We start from the raw sequence: 19,781 nt of genomic DNA, 5'->3' as shown, positions 1-19,781 counted from the left end.
GTCTGTTTTCTCTATAATTTGGGAAGTGGAGTTCGAAAGAAAGGATGGAAGATATTATTTTAGGGATTTATGGCTGGTGGCCCTAACTCACGAGAGAAGAGAAACTACAATCTAAGGATAAAAGCTTAATTGTAGTGGCTCAGGGAGGAAAATTTGATTTACAAAAGTGTTATTGTTGGGGCCATAGTCCAGAGATGTTCTGAGGCCCACCCTAGTGAGGGGATGGTAAATAAAAGGGAACTCATTTCCAGTGTTAGAGATTCTGTTGCTTACGGGTCCCCCCACTGAAACCGTTTTTGAAAACAAACCCTTCCTGTTCATTTGTGGTAGCCACGCTCACTGGAGAAAGGCCCCGTCGGGAAGAGCTTTCTGTGTGTTAACATTTAAAGTGCTGGTGGGAGGGTGGACGGGGACCCAGCTCTGTGAGTTGGGTTATTATTGTCCTATTGTCTTGTAAGCCTGTGCCTACCAATGGGTTATTTATTTTATTTTTTTTATCAGGAACAAAATATAGAAAATCTGCCTTCTGGGCAGACAATGCTATTTCTAGTCAGCTCTCCTCGCTGTTCTTTGTTCCCTGAGGCCTATTTAATCCAGGTCTCACTTAATTTGATTAAACGGTCTGGTTTTTTTGTTTGTTTGTTTGTTTTTTGTTTTTTGTTTTTTCCGGAGTCTGTTTTTAAAAACAGTTTTCCCCCCATTGTAACTCCTAGATTTTCAGTGTCGAAAATATAAATAGGAATTACAACCCCGCATCTGTTGCACCCTATGACTAGTTACACATCTGTTATGAAGCAGAAACTTGTCAACATTTTGTCAGATATCTCCCTGTACGTTATAGCATTTGTATGTAATTCTCTACAATTGAAATGTAGAGGGAATTCAGCTGTTGTAATGTTTTCTCTTTGAGATTATATATATATATATATAATATATATTATTTATATATTTACACTTTAATATGTCATTATATATATTATATATATATTTACACTTTAATATGTTCACAAACAGCTTTCTACAATAGCATTTGAAATCTATTTACTTAGGTTTCAAATTTGAGTCTACTTAACTTAGATTCTTTACTTACCTTCGTTTATGAAAACAATCTCATATGGGCTATTTTACATTTCATATGGATGGCAAATATCAAGTCAGGATTATCCACCTTTAAGCAGTAAATCTGTCTTAGTGGTTGTGATTCTGGTGATGCCACCCAGTGCTTGCTTCATCCATCTGTGGGTGTTGGGTGCTCCAGTGTCACTGACAGAGCGCTGGCTGCTTGCAAAAGCAGAACTTGTGCTTTATGTTTAGTTTTCCCCTAGTCCATCCCCAAGTTTCCTTGTAAAAGTTTTTAAATACCTCTTTTGTGAGCAAGAAGCCCTAATAAACAAACCACTTTGTTGAGACTGGGGTATTAGCACCGGCACGATTTACTAATTTTACCGCACGTTGCAGACATCACGAGCCAGTGACGTGCCCCAGCGGCCCCTTGGTTCCACACAGAGACTCTGTGTGCGGTTTTGTGAGCTGCTCTGTTTCTCTCCCTGCTGGTGGCAAAAATCTGTTTAAACAAAGGTGAGCAAAGGATCAGACTTTAAAAGTTACTGCGAGATTGAGCCTCTTAGAAAACCAAGCTTCACAAATGTTGAGTATATTAGGCTTCTCGGGTAGAGGGGCCCTCAGATATTGGTGGGTGGTTACGCAGCGGAGGGAAAACAATTCAGTGACCCAGACAGCCATCCAGAGAACTTGTTGACCTCTTGCTGCATTTCTCGTGAATAATGAAAACAGACCCATGGAAGAACCCAAATTAACATAAACATCCGTGTGATCCAGCTGAGTCTACATATCAGAAGTGTTCTTCTTTGGCTTTTTGACACACATGGTAGATTTTGGACTGTCTTTGTGATGGGGGGTGAGAAGCTACTAGCATCTAGTGTCTGGGGGCCCCCCGGTACATGCAGGACAATGCCAATCAAAGATTCTTTTTACCTAAAATAACAACATGGTCTGGTTGAGAACTTCTAAACACTTCACAATATTTGGTTTCTTCTAAGGGACAGAGCAGAAAACATGAAACTTACAGCCGTGAATTTTTCTGGGGCTTCCTAGAAGTTGTCTAACCCTTTTTCTCTCCCCCATTTCTCATAGTGGTTCTGCATAGCTAAGGCTGGAAGGATATTGGTCCAGGCGAGGGATTGTGGGCCAGGGAAAAGCAGTATAGCACTTTTTAGGTTGGATATTTCTGTCCATCTGTACTTGGCCTGCAAAAGTTGAGTCATTTTATTCTACTAAAATCCTGTCTGGTTGTTTGTCTCCTAGGCCAGCTGTTCAAAGGCAGAAATTAGCCAAGTACCATCCAGCTGTTAGCTCAGTCATCCTCAGGGGTACGAATTCTTTGCCAAAAGAGCCTCAGAAAAGGCCAGAGAGAAGGAGTTGCAGGGAACACTGACTCAGGCTTAAGATTTGTTTTCAGACTGTTTTATTCCCCTTGGTGAGGGGAAGCAGAGGCCGCCTACATCATAACCGATCTCAGAATGTCAGAGCTGCAGGAGGCCTGGGAGACCAGCTGGTTTTACTCTTTTATTTTGTATTCTAAGAAAAGAGACCCAAGAGGTTAAATACTTGCCTGAAGTTACAGAGCCAGGTTGTGACAGAGCTAGGTCTAAACCCAGACCTTTTGATTCCAAATAGAGAGTTCCTTCTGCTACACCAGCAGCTGCCCTTTTGACTTATTTTATTTATTAATGAAACTTTGCTGACTTTCTTTCCAAAACATTCCCTGCCCCCACAGAAGCATTGCATCATTATTACAGTCAAACCTTATGTAATTTCTGAGACCGTTGGCTTCAGGCATAAGGGAAAAGCACCTTTTATGACCAGAGAGCAACTGCTCCCTCTTTGTGACTCAGGAAGCAAGTATCCACTCCCGTTAAATAATGGAAAGACTGTAGAAGCATTGTTCTGCATTGTCTTTTGGGAGGAAAATACACAATTAAGATGTTTAACTTTTCAAATATGGTGTTTGCACATTGTTTTCCAGAGGGACTGCAAAATATCTTCAGTTTGCTTATTCTCATGACAACCCTGAGATTGTTACATTCCATGCATGGTCTTTCTTAGAAAGAGAATGCAGCCTCTCCTTTTTCACCTTCTTTAGACATCGTCCAAGCCCTCCGAGGTCAAATGAAGAGGAAAGGCAGGGTTGTAGCTATGTGACTGGGAGTATCAGCCTGGTGACCAAAGCACACAGATGAATACCTCTTGGAACCCCTGAACTCCACTTCCAGAGCAAGACTTGAGAATCTGAAAACAGCCATCTTGGGGAAGCTTTGGCCGGCTGCTATTCACTGTCAGGGCCAGGTATCTTTGAACATGTCCAGGACATTTTTTCACAACCAACTTGCTCTATATTTCTCACTTTCTGCTGCCTCTGTCTTGGATTCTCAGTAACCCCCTAGGTGATGATCTCTTTCTTCTCATCAGCTTACTTTGGGTTTTCTGGGCCTTTTTTGTCAGGTGTGCCACCAAGTGAGCACTTGATAATCCAGTTTGGCTGTGACCAGAGTCATAAAAGTTTGAGTGGAGAGTTTCCATAAAAATTTGCTGGATACAATGAAAAAGCACTTTAAGAAACATGGATGTAATTGAGGTGATGATCTATGGAGGACTATCGGGGTTTAAGACTGGAGATGTGGACCTGGTTTTCAAAAGGGGAAGAGGAAAATTTATCAATTAGGAATTGATAAACTGAATACTGAGCCCCTTGGTAACCGAAAGAACAAACTAGAATCTAGTATGAGATCACCAGGAATAAATAAGCCTCACAATCTCTTATTGTGTTAATAGGCTGATAGAGCAGAGAAATGCTTAGTAATTTTTCCCAATTTCGGCAAAGTTTGTAGTAGTGATAACAAAACAGGTCTTATTGAGCTCTTATTAGTGAAAGAAACTGTTCAGAGTGAATAAAAATCACGTTTTGCTTCTAAGGGTGTGCCTTGGTGTCTCTTAACTTTAGCTTCTTCATTTAAAATAATGGAACTTGGGGCACCTGGGTTGCTCAGTTGGTTAAGCCTCCAACTCTTGATTTTGGCACAGGTCATGATCTCAAGGTCCTGTGATCAAGTCCTGCACCAGGCTCTGCACTCAGTGCAGAGTCTGCTTGTCCTCCTCCCTCTGCTTCTCCCCTGCTCATATTCTCTGTCTCCCTCAAATAGATAAATAAAATCTTTAAAAGTTAAGTGAATAATATAATGGAGCTTGGAGCATCTGGGTGATGTAGTTAGTTAGTGTCTGATTCTTGGTTTTGGCTCTGGTTTGACCTCAGGGTGAAATTGAGCCCTTCATAGGGGTTCTGCTCTCAACTTGGAGTCTGCTTAAGACTCTCCCTTTCTCTTTGCTCCTCCCCTCTGCACGTGCTCTCTCTCTTACTCTCTCTTTCCAATAAATAAAATCTTTTTAAAAAAGATTTTATTTATTTATTCATGAGACACACACATGGAGAGAGAGAGAGAGAGAGAGAGAGAGAGAGAGAAAGAGAGCAGAGACACAGGCAGAGGGAGAAGCAGGCCCCTGCAGGGAGCCCGATGTGGGACTCGATCCCAGGTCTCCAGGATCAGGCCCTAGGCTGATGGCAGCGCTAAACAGCTGAGCCACCAGGGCTGCCCAAGAAATAAATAATCTTAAAAAAAATAATAGAGCTTACCTTTCCAATCTCCCTCCAATTCCTCCAGTTAACAGGGAGCTAACTAACTGGTGGTTCTTTTCTCCTCACAATCCTAAGATTTCTGTTCTGACCAAGCTGTTGAACTCTCGGATTCTAAAAGCATTTGGAAATAGAAGGAAGTTTATTATCTCAGCTGGTTGGGTTTCAGAAGAGGAAGGAACATGCAGGAACAGATATCCAATAGGTGTCATGCTCCCAATATTTGCAGTTGTTAACTGGCCGGTCAAGAGGAATAAGAAATAACTATGTTGGTGACTGTAGCTTTCATGGTCATAGCCCATTAATGGTTCTCAGCCAATTTTTTTTTTTAAAGATTTTATTTATTTATTCATAGAGCTGTAGAGAGAGAGAGAGGCAGAGACACAGGCAGAGAGAGAAGCAGGCTCCATGCAGAGAGCCTGACATGGGACTCGATCCAGGGTCTCCAGGATCACGCCCTGGGCTGCAGGCAGCGCTAAACCACTGCGCCACCGGGGCTGCCCCTCTCAGCCAATTTTTATCTGCCATAGTGCCATATTATATCTGGATCAGACTATCTATGAATTTATTTTATCTTTGTGACAATTTTGAGAGGCAGATTGTATTTTTCCTAATTTCAGATGGAGTAGAAAGCCTGAGTGATTTGCTCAAGGTTACTGCTAAAAATGGCAGAGCTGACCTAGAATATATGTGTTCTGACTCATAAGTCCAGTGGATGGAACACTCCTTTGCATGGTCAAGAGCCTCCGGTATGTTTCAGCAGGCCAGCATTCCAGGGAGGTGGGGCACTTAGGTGAGATCTAACAGAGTAAAAGTCTAAGTGGTTTTAAGCCAGAACTTGTCTGGGTTTCCTAGTTTGGCAACACGTGGGATTCCTGTTGCTCTTATCTGGGGGTGAAGGGGTACCTCCTGGCAGTGAGTCACTCCCTGTGCATTTGAACAACAAGGCAGATAGTAATGTATACTCTTGAAGCACTTTCCTTTTTCTAGTGTGGCATTCTAGGGATAAAGTGATCTTGGTAATCTGATGACATATCTGGCTTATAAATAAGTAGAGTTCAAAGGAGTATGCCATTTTTTTTTTGTGAAAACTTTATGGCTCCTTTAATTTTTCACACCTGACATCCTTGGCATTGGCTCTTAACTTGAGATGGAATTGTCTCCATTGCAAAACATTTGTCCTATTCAAAGACTTCTGTGAAGGAAGTCTGTGAGACTCTTCGGGCATTTGTTTGGTGATCCCTGTGGGAATCACCATCTTTCTGGTTCCAAAACCAACAGGATAAAGATTTCACATCTTGCCCTGAACCTCAATTTTGTCAAATTAAAATGACCAGGTAGGCCCAGATGATCCCCAATACTTCTTCAAGCTTCATCAGTCTATGATCTGGAGCCTGTTATCATAACCAGGAGTTTTTCTGGAACAGCAAAATACCAGATTTTAGTTGTTTTAGGGTAGGACCGAAGAGAATAGAAACAATGAGTATCTTAGCTTATGCCTTCCTTAGAGCTTATGCCATTCCCATGAGGGAACGCCCGGAGTATTTCCTGGTGAAGACGGGAAGGTATATGATGGGGCAGGGAGACGGGGAAGGCAGTGAGAAGAGGAGGAGGTTATGCCTTTGGAGGAGGCAGGAGACACAGAAGAGCCTGGCCAAAACAAGCCTCCCACCTGGCTTACGTAATGAGAATGTAAAAGGATAAAAACTGCAAATTGAAGGTAAAACACAGAAGGAGAATTATCAACAAGGGACAAAACATCAATTAGGAAAAAACTTCAGAGGTTTGGGAGATGGCAAATAAGAAAGTTAAATTTGCTTTAACTCTGTGGGGAGTTTGGACTTAGAGGGAGTTATGGTGGGGATTTTAAGTTAGGGAAGGTTAAAAGTAAACCTGTTGGCTTTGGCGTGTGGTATAGATGAGGGAGAGAGCCCTTGCTGGGTCACCAGTGCTCCCACTGCGATGTGAAGACGGAATCTGGACATAGGGACCGACTGACAGACAAAATGGTTGTCAAGATGGCTGCAGCTCAACGTCCCAGGTCGGTGGCTCCACTGAGGCTGGAGAGAACAGAATGGCAGGTTCTATACTGCCCTCCACCTTGGATGGTTGGCTTGACCATGATCTTGAAGTTGGTGTTGGGGAGATTCAGCGGCCTGTTGTGGCAGAAGGAAGAGGCAAGGGGGATGGTTTGAGTTTCTTAAAACAAATCAAAGAGGACTACTCCATCTGACATGTATTATATGTTATTTCTGGAACAGCTCTGCTTGCTCTAAAAGGATCCTAAGAATTTCCTCCCACAGTAGGAGGGGATGTCCTGGTCTAAGGCCCAAATTACAAATCAAAAAGCCTTTGACAATCAGGAATCTGGTTGCTGAGTTCTCTGTGTTGGTGAAAACCAGGATTCCTGACCTTGACAGGAGTCTCTATAGTTTCTGTCCCCACCTTCTAGATATTTCTTAATCTTGTGGGGATCAGGAACCGTAATGACGTGGAAGTGTTTGTCCTGTGAGCACTGTGCATCCAACATGGCGCATTATTACTACTATTGTCATGTTTTCTCATCATATTTGATTCCTGTGAGGACTGGTTAGATACTGGTAAGCCATGGAAAGAGAGGCCTTCTACCAGCTACAAGGCTGGATTCTAGGAGAACTAAGAAGCACATTTTGGGGCGTTTGCAGCTATACTTATAAATGAACCAAAAAATAGGCAGATTGAATTTTTCTTTGTGCCGGTTAACTCTGAATCTCTGAGCAATCCTTCCCCAGCAGGAGCCGCCCACGGGGTGTATCTCCCTTCATCTCATTAGCTGATTTGTTTGTATAAAATAGTGAATTTTTTCACCTCAATCATTGAGCAAGAACACCTGCGACAGACTGTCGAGACTGTATTGCATTTGGAAAAAATGCACCATTACTTGTTTTGATGATGAAAAATCATGTCTTTTAAAAGGAATTAGTATTGGTGTGTCTCCCTGGAAACAAATACCACATAAAACTTCATATTTGCCTAATAAATAAGTTACGGGTGACTCTTTTTTTAAAAAAAAAAACAAAATACATCCTACCAATGGATTTATAAGGCTTTCTTTACATACACACCCCCCAGTGCCTTTACAATCTGATTAACCTATTTCATATACCTTTTAATTTTTACAAAGAAAGGCATATCTGGATACTACAAACCAATGGTTGGATGTTTGGGTTCTTTAAGAAACAATTTCTGCTACTGCTTGTGAAATTTCAGTGCAGCATGTATTACTTTACCAAAAATGCCCCCCACTCCCCCCAAAAAAACTTTCCAGTTGCCTGTATAATAAGGGATTCTAAAGCTCAACCCCACATTTCTTTATTTAGAGAAGTATGTATTATACCTAAATATTGGTTCCAGCAAAAAATTGAGTTCCCTTGAAGTTTCACTGTATGAATGTTTGATTTGTGAGCCATTTTTTTCCTAGCGATTTTGACAGAATAGTCTTTTTCTCTTCCACTAGGCGTCTGGCTGTGTCCTGTGTGGTGTATGCCCAGGGCACATTGGCAGGGCAAGAGCCACTGGGGTCTAAGGAATGCTCTCCTCCGAGGGGGCCCCTGGGAGAGTGGAGAGGGAAGGGCATCTCCTCCCTACCCCCCCTCATTCCTCCCCACCTTCCTCTTCCCTCCCTTCTCCACCTTTCTCCACCCTTCTTTTCTCCTCCCTCCCCCCTCTCTCCCTCCTGTGGGATACTGGCCAACTGTGTGTTTTGCAGGAGGGAAACCTTGGTTTCTAAAGTGAATTTGAGGTGTGCTCTCAAAATTATTTCTCTGTATTTCTTTCAGGCTTTGGGAGTTGTCAACTTGCCCCTACCATGTCCCCTCTGTCTGTCCGTGGCTCCAAGTCTTTGAAGCCTTCTGTGCTCTGGGCAAGGCTCCTAGCTGCAATTTTTCACTAAAAACCCTTCTTCCCCAGCCTGAGAGCTAGCCTTGAGCCAGATGCAGCAGCAAAGGCAGCCCCATTCCAGGCAGTAGGCCTGGAAAATGGAATCTTTGTTGGGCACATTTGCTGGATCCGTGGCAGGCCTTGGGGATCCCTGCCTCTTGAGGGAGCTGCTGGGTACTGCTGTCCAGTGGGTACCTCCTGTGGCTCCTCAGGATAAAAGGGGGCAAACAAACCCAAGAAGCAGAAAGGGGGCATTTCCCTCCTTTTCCAAAGTTTTGAAAAGCTTTTGCATTTTGTCTTGCCTGCAACATTTCAGAAAATTATAGGGTATTAGAGCTGAATAGGTTGATTTCAATGACCTATAACTATTTGTGTTAGCATTATCTCTACTAGGGTGTTTTGTTTTGTTTTGTTTTTTTAAACTGGAGATCCATGGAATCCTCCTTTCCTGTCCTTGGACAGGCTTGAGGAAATGGAGAGCCACCAGGAATCTGCATTTGTGGGCATGTTTTTGTAGGAAGCTTTCATGAGATTCCCCATGGGGTCCAGAGCTCAAAATAGGAGAGATTTCAAAGTCTTGAAATCAAGACCAAAGTCCATTCACTCTTCCCACCCCCTAAACATACACACACAGAGTTTACTGACAAGGAAACTGAATCCAGAAGAGCTAGTGTGCCAGCCAGAGAAGCCCAGGGCTGGGACTGGTTACTCCTGTTAGCTGGAGCACAAAAGATGCCTGTCAGGCCCACCTCGGGAGGGCAAAGCTGCTTTGAACACGCTCTCTGAACATGTTGGTCCATAGGGGCACAGGACATCCATTTGGGGAACTCATCTGGCATCTCAGGACAGCGATCTCTTTGTAAAACGACCCTTATTCATCCTATAACTAAGGCCAGTACTACAGTACTGTTCTCAGAGTAGCCACTCACTATATTTTGTTGAAAGAGTGAAACTTTGATGTGCCTGAGTGGCTGAGTCAATTAAGCATCTTCCTTCAGCTCAGCTCATGATCCCAGAGTCCTGGGATCGAGCCCCACGTTGGGCTCCCTGCTCAGCAGGGGAGTCTGCTTCTCCCTTCCCCTCTGCCCTTCCCCCTGCTCATGATCTCTCTCTCTCTCTCTCTCTCTCTCTAATAAATAAAAATAAATCTTAAAAAAAAAAAAGAAAGATTGAAACTTAGTACAAGGAAAATAGCTCAGTAGCTTTATGTGACTAGTTATTTGAGCTCAAGAATTATGAATCCTTTGTTTTTCTCCTCCTCCCTTTTCCTCAGCCCCATGACCTCAGTTCTTGGGGCAATTGTTAGCAGCAGGAGCAGCCCAGACTATAAACCACTCTTTCCTTGCTCACTCCTTTGACAACTGGTAAATGACCTACAAACACAGTGCCAGTGCTTTAGAACCATGGTCAATTTTTAAAAAATAAATTTATGGAAGGTTAAGAATTTCTCTCAGTTTATCTGATTTGTACACATGGATATATGTTTTAAACATTTGATAGCACTTCTTTATAATTGTAGGGAGGCCCTGGCTTTAATTGAGATTTGTTTACTGTTTGGCTGGGAAATTGTAGAATGGTAATAAACTGAGACCAGACAGTTGTTAGTGCATATGATCTGTGGTCTGTATTGGGCTCAGGGCTGGCAAAAAAATGTTTATATCTTGGTTATGGAGTTTGTAAGGCACAAGGGCAAAGGATTTAAGTAACTTGGCAATGAGAGGTACATCAAGGACGAGTAAAAAGGTGTCAAATTAGGAGATACTTATTCCCAAGGGCTGAAGTTGGTCGGGGAAGTAAAACATCTCTTGCAAGCCATGTCTGTCTAGCTAACTGCACAAGAAATGGATTCTTTTTTTTTTTTATGTAGTTTTCTAATGGACAGGAAAATGAAAGGATATTCTAGAAATAACAATGTGAGAAGCTAGGTGCAAGTGCAAATGGTGACATTTTATTGTTTTCATTTTTATAGGTTTTTTTTCCCCCTAAAGAGCCTTTTAAAAAATTGATTGTGATGCCAATGAAGTGTTGGGTGTAGTGCATACATTATTTATCTCAATCCTCACAACAGGAAGCTGGTACCGGAGCAGCAAACTGGAATGTAGAGATTTGAGGTCTTCTTACACAGGCCCCTACAGCTAGGAGTCAGGATTCAAATTCAGAGCTGTCTGGCTCTAACGCCATATCACCCAATGTCATGAGGAAATGATTAGGATTGGAATGAGAGTTTCATGTGTTAGAATAAAGAGGCAAGACTTTGCAGGACAGCTGGGGCCAGGCTGGAGGATATTAAATGTTGGGTCTTAGATAAGGAGGAGATGAGACCTTGACATGAGTTCTTAAAGCAAGTTACCGAGGGTCTTCTTCACTGAGGTGGGTGAGGAACCCTCCTGTCACGAGGCAGGGGTTCAATCCTGTCAGGAGGTTTGTTCCCATTCGGAGATTCTATGTTGGAAGCGTGAAACCTTTGGCAGAAGAACCATGTACTAAGGGCAGCCACATGTCTATATCATCGATACTGCTGGTGTCCCTTGGAAGTGATGCGAGGAGCCTCCCCGTCTGATGACTCCCTGGCACGTTTCTACACTGAATATGGAAGACTGTGTTTGTGGTAGACAAGTGGGCGGGCTGTTGGTGAAATCTATATAAATAATTTTGAAACTCCAGCCCCCACTATGTGTCAGTTTTGGAGATAGACTTAAATAAGGCAGCATTCTATAGTAGAAAGTGCATGGACTTTGGAATCTGTGACTCCAACCCTGGGCAATGTGCCTGCCTGTCCCAAACCCCCATTTTCTTACTGGCAAATGGGCATGTGTCTGCCTTTTAGGGGAGAGCATCTCCCTCACTTCCTGCAAGTCTAATATGTGAAGCGCTTCTCCACCAGATGACCTGGTCTTATCACCATCATCATCCATGATCATCAGCAGCTTCCTGGTGTTATACTTGATGGAACTTCACCATGCAGTTGGATCATGAAGCTCAAACACCTCTTTCCTAGGAGAAATACTGTGGGAAAGTTAAGTCAGTTTGAAATAAGAGGACCTTAGTTCCAGCCCTAGCTCGAGCAGTAGGTGACTGAGGTCTTCTGAGCGTAGATTGAGTGGAAAGCTATGAAAATACTTTACAAACCCAGAGACCTTGACTAGACTATTAGGCAGAATGATAAAGTGCTATGATGCCATGTCAACTAGAATTTCATAATCCTTAGATTCACATGCATAGTCCTTTGCTAGAGTGTTTGCAGGATCCGGGAAGGCTCTCTCTTTGAGGAGGTTCACTTTGTCCCTTCGTCTGGATTTTGGTCTCCAAGACCATATACCATCTCCCCTCACTGGCTGCCAGTAATGATGGACCAGTTCGGGCCACATCCCTGCACCAGCAATAGGATGTTGACTTGTATGCCGAGTGCCTGAACCCACAGCTGCCAAGGAGACTGAGCTAAAGCTGATCTGCTGGGCTGAGTCACAGCATCTGTTGGGACAAGTTGGGACAATATCTTTTCAATCACAAGTATCCCCCTGGGACCTATTCAGTGCTCACCACCTTGCCAAGTTCCTAGGTATGGGTGGAGGTCGGGTACAGATGGTCCCTTCTTCTGAGGAGGTTCATAATGCGTTCAGTAACAACTGCGAGTTCCCCAGGACCGCCTATCATTTAGGGCTACGTTGTTTGGCAACATGATAATTACTACAAAACCCAAAGTAGGGGGAGTTTAGAGATGATTAGCAGAGTTAGAGAAGGTTTATTATTGGTTATTTGGGGGGACATTCATGAAAACATTCATTAGTGCTGCTCAGGAGAAAGAAAATGGTGTCAGCGGACTAACCCAACCTGGCAGCTTCCTTGGGAAAGCAGGACAATCAAAGAGAGTCTTGCCTCAGGGTAGAACAGGATTCCAGAGGTTTAGCAGGGTCAGCACAGCTGGCCAGAGTTGATATTACAGCACAGGGGACAGAATCGTGGCTGGGAAATACAGGGACTGTGCGTTCAGCTCTTGAGTTTGCATTTTAATTATCTGTTACTTATTTCTCTTTTTGTTGTCTGAATGTTGGTCTTGAGAGGAACTCTGGTAGATACTTGCGGAATATCCACCCTCAGGCAACCAGTGAATTTGTCTTTGAGGACCTGCTTAGGGAGTCAACTCCTGACTTCAGGTTGTCTTACAGTCTGGAAACCTGTATCCTAATCTTAGCTTTGCAGGTGTTCTCCTTGCTATGCAGCATGTGGTCTGGGGGCCAGCAGTATTATCTGGGAGCTGGTTAGAAATGCAGATCCCCAGGCCCACCTGGCCTTGCGAGTCACCATCTGGGTCTTAAGGGGATTCATACAGACACCAGAGTGTGAGAACCACTGGTTTCTCTAAACAGCAAGCTCAGGAAAGGCACAGGCGTGTCTCTTTTCTTCTATATTATCTCATGTCCCCACTACCTATTTCAGGTTTAACACATGGTGCCTGCAATGTTTATGAGTTGGAAGACTTGGGCATATCTCAACCTCTAGGGACATTGTAAGCTTCTAGGGAACTAATTGTAACTGGGGGTGTAGAGTGGGGTGTGAGGGCGTGGGGGAAGTGACTGGGGATGGGGTTGATCTTCAGTGGTTGAAAAACTGAAATGAGCATTAGAAGTACAGGTGGTGGTGATGGTTTTCATACAGACGCTTTTGAACATCTCAGAACCCTTTGAAAGTGAGTCACAAGGTTTATATATACATTTTTTAATTTCCCATCATACTTAAGAATGTTAATTATAATATCACACATATAATAATAAAATCTTTAAATATCTCTCAGGAAGAAAAAGATAAATACAATGGAATACAAGCCAGAAGTTCAAATGAATGAAATTGAGCTGCCTTTTATTTATTTATAAACATAAAGAAATCTAAAAGAATGTTTTTGGAGACAATAAAGTTGCAGAAGGATGTGTGAGGGATGGTACTATTTATTTAAAGTTTACCAAGTTCATACCAAGTATGTAATGGAAATATGCATATATAATAAGAATGTAGACCTGAATGGGGATGTTAACCAAGTCCAGGGTATTGGTTAGCTTTGGGAAGGAGGAAGGGAAATGGGTGAGAGCTTTAATAATCCCTTCATGAATAAGTCAATCAAAGGACAAACATTATATGGTCTCATTCATTTGGGGAATATAAAAAATAGTGAAAGGGAATAAAGGGGAAAGGAGAAAAAAATAAGTGGGAAATACCAGAAAGGGAGACAGAACATGAAGGACTCCTAACTCTGGGAAATGAACTAGGGGTGGTGGAAGGGGAGGTGGGCGGGGAGTGGGGGTGACTGGGTGGCGGGCACTGAAAGGGCACTTGATGGGATGAGCACTGGGTGTTATTCTGTATGTTGACAAATTGAACACCAATAAAAAATAAATTTATTTAAAAAAATCCCTTCATGTTTTATTTCTTAAAAGGGAAAGAGTAAAGAAAAAAGGTTGCAACAGCAAACATGGAAAAATGAGATTTTTTCCCCAAAGGAATGAATACATACTTATTCATGGTACCATTTCTATAATTTCTCTGAATGTTTAAAACAAACAAACAAACAAACAAAAATGTTTAAAACATTTCATTATAAAATGACTAAAACAAAACTCTCCTGGTAATTGTGATGTAGACACACCTTTGTAATTCTTTGTAATTCTTGCCTTAGATGCTCCTAAGGACTTAGTTCTAAACATATTTGTGTGCAGAGAACTCTCTCTCCCCAAGCACCTCTCTTATTCTTGTAGATGGCTGATGCTTATCAGGCCATGCCCAATGCCTGTTGCTTCCCTCTATTTTATCCTGATGAGGTGCAGCCACTTCTCATGTTGGTGATGTTGGCGAAACCACAATCTCAACTCTACTTTGAGGACCTAACCTACAAGGGCTTCTTCCCTTTTGTCTACTTCTCTCCTTTATTAAAGAAGAAGTTCTGTCCTATGACTAGCATAATCTTAGAACTCTAACCTCCTGCCTCCCCATCCCCAAAGTGAATTCATGTTCAGAGTGTGATATTGACACTTCAGTGGTAGAACTTAGTATCCATGTGGATCTCAAGAATTTTCTTTGCTTACCCTAAGCATCACCATTTGTGATCAGTTCTTCTTATTGCCGTATCTGCTTTTGTAACTTTCTTTCTATACCAGAAATATCCCGAAATTTAAATCAGTAAGGATGACACCTATTAGTCTGTGACTCAGGAATGTTAAGAGGAAAGAAATGGCTCTAGCAGCTGGTGCCAAAATGGACTTTCAATTTTTTTTAAATTTTGTTTTTATTATTTTTAATGTAGTCTGTAATGGTAGATTTTTAAAAATTTGAGATAGAGTGAAAGAAAGAGCATAAGTCAGTGGGCAGAGGGAGATGGTGAAGCAGCTCCGTGAACTCACATGAAATAAGCGTGTCTGCCCAGCCAACCCACAGAGTAATAAGGAATAATAAATTGTAGTTATTTTAAGCCACTAAACTTTGGGGTAGTTTGCTACATAGCAATAGATAACTGGACATTGTATGTAAGTGACTCCATCTGAGGCATTAGATGATGTATTTGCCTCAGGATAATGTGTAAATTTCAGATTATGGTTTAAAGTTCTTCCTCCTTTGTTTCTTGTAGCACTTCTCAGAACTCCTGGATGAGTTTTCCCAGAACGTGTTGGGTCAGCTCCTGAATGACCCTTTCCTCTCAGAGAAGAGCGTGTCGATGGAGGTGGAGCCATCCCCAACATCCCCAGCACCTCTCATCCAGGCTGAACACAGCTACTCCCTGTGTGAGGAGCCTCGGGCCCAGTCACCATTTACCCATGTTACCACCAGTGACAGTGTCAATGACGGTAAGCCCAGAGCAGGGGCAGCAGCTGGGATTGTGACACCTTTGCTTCTGAACCTCTCGAGGGTGTGGAGTACGTTACACTATTGTCAGCACCCACTTAACCACATATCTACTCCATGTAAAGCCTAGAGTTTGGGCTGTGGGGAAATGGAAAGGGGCATCGGACACATTTTTTTCACCCCTGGCTGGGTGCTCTGGGAGCTTGTTATAACAGAATGGTAGTAATTGGTTTCTTTGCCCCTAAGGATTGGGCAGAGCATCCTTTTGCAAATCAGGTTGGCCCATCTGGTTGATAATTCCACTAAGTCTGTTGTTTTAAGAGGTCATGTCATTTTTTTCTGAGAAAGAATTTTTATGACCACTCTTCTCCACAGAAGCTTCTTAGGCATTCTCTTAACCCATATTCAGCATGTTCCCTTGACCACACATAGATGAGATCTTGGTGAGCATTCCTAGGTCCCCTAGCTTTCTTGGTGATTCTTGCCCATCATCCATGCCATCAGAATGGTATTTGTTGATGGTCTAGTTTTCTTGGCCTTAGAGTATTAAGCTGTATGACCACTTGTCTGTAAAGTGACTGTCTTCGATGTCTGAACTCCTTTATCATATATTATCAGTGCCTTAAAGTGTAGCCATTCATTCACTAGTGGTTCTCCAGTTCACAGGTGATACATTGAAGGATATATAAAGAAAAAAATGTGCACATTTGTCTCCTAGAACTTACCCATGTGGGGAACATTAGAAATGTATACAATGGAGAATAAAAATGTCGAACATGTACTAAGGGTGGTGGTTAAGGTTATGTGCTCTGTAGTCCGACCTCGGTTTAAGATTTATGTCGGTGACTAGTTAGGGGCAAACTACTTAATTCTGTCAAGCCTCAAGTTCCTCATGTGTTAAAATAGGATAAAAACAGCATTTACTTCATGTCCTGTTGTGAAGATTAAACAAGAGAATCTATGCCAGTGCCTAGCCCAGGACCTGACTCATAGTAAGGTGATTGTTCTTAGCTGCTGTTGCAATCATTATTATTCCAAACCAGGAACTATGAGAGGATGGCAGGACCTTAGGTGATCGGGAAGGTTTTGTGGAGGATTTCTCAACTTCCAGGCCCTATACCACAATGAAATACGATAGTGGGTTCCTACCCATCAAACTTACTATTGGATTATTTTGTTTTTTATTGTTTATTCTTCATATTTCTGTTGATTCAGTGAATTTGCTTTAGATGATAATCTTTAAGAGGGTAGGAATAAACTATAAATCTGATGGAGATGGTTGCTTAGGACTAAGGGAAGGAAATCTTTCTTTGGATGGTGGTTAGGATACTCATAAAGTTAGGACTCCAAGGAATTATATGGGATGAAGATATTAAAAGATTCAAGAAGAATGTTAGATATTCACTTTTGTTCATATTCACTCCCTGTTGCAAAATCTCAAATAGTCTTCTATTGTTCTGTAGAAGGAAGCCAACCTCACAGCATGGCTTTTGTGGCCCTTTGTGGGCTGATCCTACCTCCCTTTCCCATCGCTCCCTGTCTGCATGGCTCTGCCATTGACTTTTCCACCCCATGCCTTACAGTGCTTTCATTACTCTGAGTTTTTGTTACTTCCTCTCACACTCCTGTCAACTCTACTAGTCAAATTCCCACTCATCCCTCAAGATTCAACTCAGCGTCATCCAATGTCTGGTTCTCCCATCTGGAAGTTGTCACCCTATATGTTTTCATATAAAACATGTTTCTGCTTGTTTCTTTGTTTTGTTTTTGCCATTTTTGTGGAGACTCTTACACTTGTCCTTATAGTTCAGTCACTATTTATTTTGTTGTTCTCTTTTCTGTTCTCTACTTTGAGCTGGCTGTGAGCAAGTGTGATTATGTGTTCCCAACACCTAGTATTGTGTTCGGCACTTTGAAGGTATCTGTTAAACAGTTATTTCATTGAATTAATTGTGCAGCAAGTTGTTAAGGGAGAAGGTATGGAAGTGAAGCACTTTCCTAATCTCTCTGGTGCTGGCATCAGGGGAGACACCTGTTCTGCTCTTCCATGCGTTGCTAGCTCTCTAATGATGCAGATACACTAGGCTTTGTGCATTAGATCAGGTGGTATTTCTTGGCTTCTAGTAGCAGTCTTGTATAGAAGCAAACAGTACCAAGGAGAAGTAGATATTTTATAAAGGCTTTATGATTCACCCTTAAAATTCACTTCATAGCAATATCTTGAGTCACTACCTTGTACTTAACCTGCCAGGGACTATCCTAAGCATAGTCCTTGAGAGTGAAAGAGTGAACACAATGAACAAAGATTTCTGCCCTTGTGGAGGTTACATTCTAGGAGATGGGGGTAGAGTAGAAAATAAGAAAAGGAAAGAGGTAAAATACATGGTTTATTAGATGGTGATGAGTGATACACAGAAAAAAAAAATCAGAAAAATGGATAGGGAATTGCTGGAGAAGATGGGCAGGGGTCATAGCCTATTTAGTCTGCTTGAACAAAAATACCACAGACTAGGTAGCTTATAAACAACAGAAAATTTCTTTCTTATAGTTCTGGAGCCTGGAAGTCCAGCACGGTTGGGTGAGAGCCCTCTCTGGTCTCAGACCTCTGTTGTACCCTTACATGGTGGAAGGGGTGAGGGAGCTCACTGGGGTCTCTTTAATAATGGCACTGTTTCCATTCATGCAGGCTCCACCCTCATTACTTCAGACCCTCTCATAGGGTCTCCTCCTGATATCATCATATAGGACATCAGAATTTGGGGGGAGCATAAACATTCACATCCTAATAGGAGAGGAGGAATTGAAATCTTTTTTAAAAAATATTTTATTTATTCATGAGAACACACAGAGAGAGAGAGAGAGGCAGAGACACAGGCAGAGGGAGAAGCAGACTCTATGCAGGGAGCCCCACGAGGGACTTGATCCCAGGTCTCCACGATCAGGCCCTGGGCTGTAGGTGGCGCTAAACCGCTGAGCCACCTGGGCTGTCCAAGGAATTGAAATCTTAAATAGAATAGACAGAACATGAAAGACTCCTAACTCTGGAAACGAACTAGGGGTGGTAGAAGGGGAGGTGGGCGGGGGGTAGGGATGACTGGGTGACGGGCACTGAGAGGGGCACTTGACGGGATGAGCACTGGGTGTTATTCTATATGTTGGCAAATTGAACACCAATAAAAAATAAATTTATAAAAAAATAGGATAGACAGAAAAGGCCCTTCTTTGAAGGTAACATCTGAACAAAGGTCAGCAGGAGATGAGGGAAAGAGCTAGATGTCTCAGAAAGAGGCTTCTAGGCAGAGGAAACAGCAAGAGCCCAGGGCACAGGCTGTGTGGCTGGAGTGCTAGTCTCCATTGAGACCATTAGCATCTGTGCAGTCATCAGCCATTCTGCAGCCTTGCTGTTCTAGAATATGCAGGTAGAGAAGGCCTAAATAGTCTAGGCAGTTTGACTTTCCTCTTCAATTCCATGTGTGTTTGTTGGACACCTGCTGTGTGTCATACTTAAAGGACATGGTAGTGAAACTTGGATCCCACCTCTAAGTAACTCAGAGTCTGGTGAAAATGCCACATACTCCAATACTTTCCCAGATGGAATATAAACAATGTCTCAAGGGGAGTTAAACTGTAGAAGTTCAGAGCAGAGGGAGCATGCCCAAGGAAGATCATAGGAAATGTTGCATGAATGAGGCAGAACTTGGTTGGTGGGGGGAGAGGGGAGGTTCAGTGGGGCGCGGGGAATCTTGAAATCTTAAAGCCTTGAGTAGAGCTGGGACAGTGGCATTGGCTGTGTGGAAGCTGATGTTCCGAGGGTGAGGTCATGGATTTCTCTAAAACAAGATCTCTAGTGGAATAATTCCAAATAAGCAGGTTTCCAAAAGTTCAAGGTCTCTTTCTCTTCCATGATGAAACGATTTCTTTGTATTTTAATTGTAATCGATAGAAATGCAGCATAGGGGAACTCCTGAGTGCCACCTCTGCCAGTAGTTGAGTATTGGAGAAAAAAGAACCCATGAATCTTACAGGAAGCCTTTCTTAGCATTAGGCCAAAGCACACACCTTTCAGTTCCCTCACCTCGGGCCTTGTTCTATTTATAGATCCTGTGCTGCAATAGGGGATGTGCTAATGATATGCTGGGGACAGGTAGTGTGGATCAAATATATTTTGCAAAGGGTTTCTGATCCACAGTCTATATTCAAATACTGGTATTTTTCTGAATTAAAGCCACTTTCCTATGCCAGAAAAAACACTTGTACAATAAATAGGGAATCATGAACAAGGAGAGTAACCACTGGGACTTTGAAATCAAAGTTAAGACAGTGGACA

General features: G+C 42.5%; 1 protein-coding gene across 1 annotated transcript in view; it reads left to right on the top strand.

The window, feature by feature from the left end:
- The window catches only part of CREB3L2 (cAMP responsive element binding protein 3 like 2), a 120,000-nt gene that overhangs the window by 52,340 nt on the left and 47,879 nt on the right, over positions 1 to 19,781 (top strand). The window contains exon 2 of the mRNA XM_025464118.3: positions 15,240 to 15,456. Coding sequence (XP_025319903.1) covers positions 15,240 to 15,456 — 217 coding nt within the window. The remainder of the gene's footprint in view (positions 1 to 15,239; positions 15,457 to 19,781) is intronic.

The sequence above is a fragment of the Canis lupus genome, chromosome 16, assembly GCF_003254725.2.
Source record: "Canis lupus dingo isolate Sandy chromosome 16, ASM325472v2, whole genome shotgun sequence".
Lineage (NCBI taxonomy): Eukaryota > Metazoa > Chordata > Mammalia > Carnivora > Canidae > Canis > Canis lupus.
Note: the sequence above shows the minus strand (reverse complement) of the source record. Positions and strands in the feature narration are given on the sequence as shown.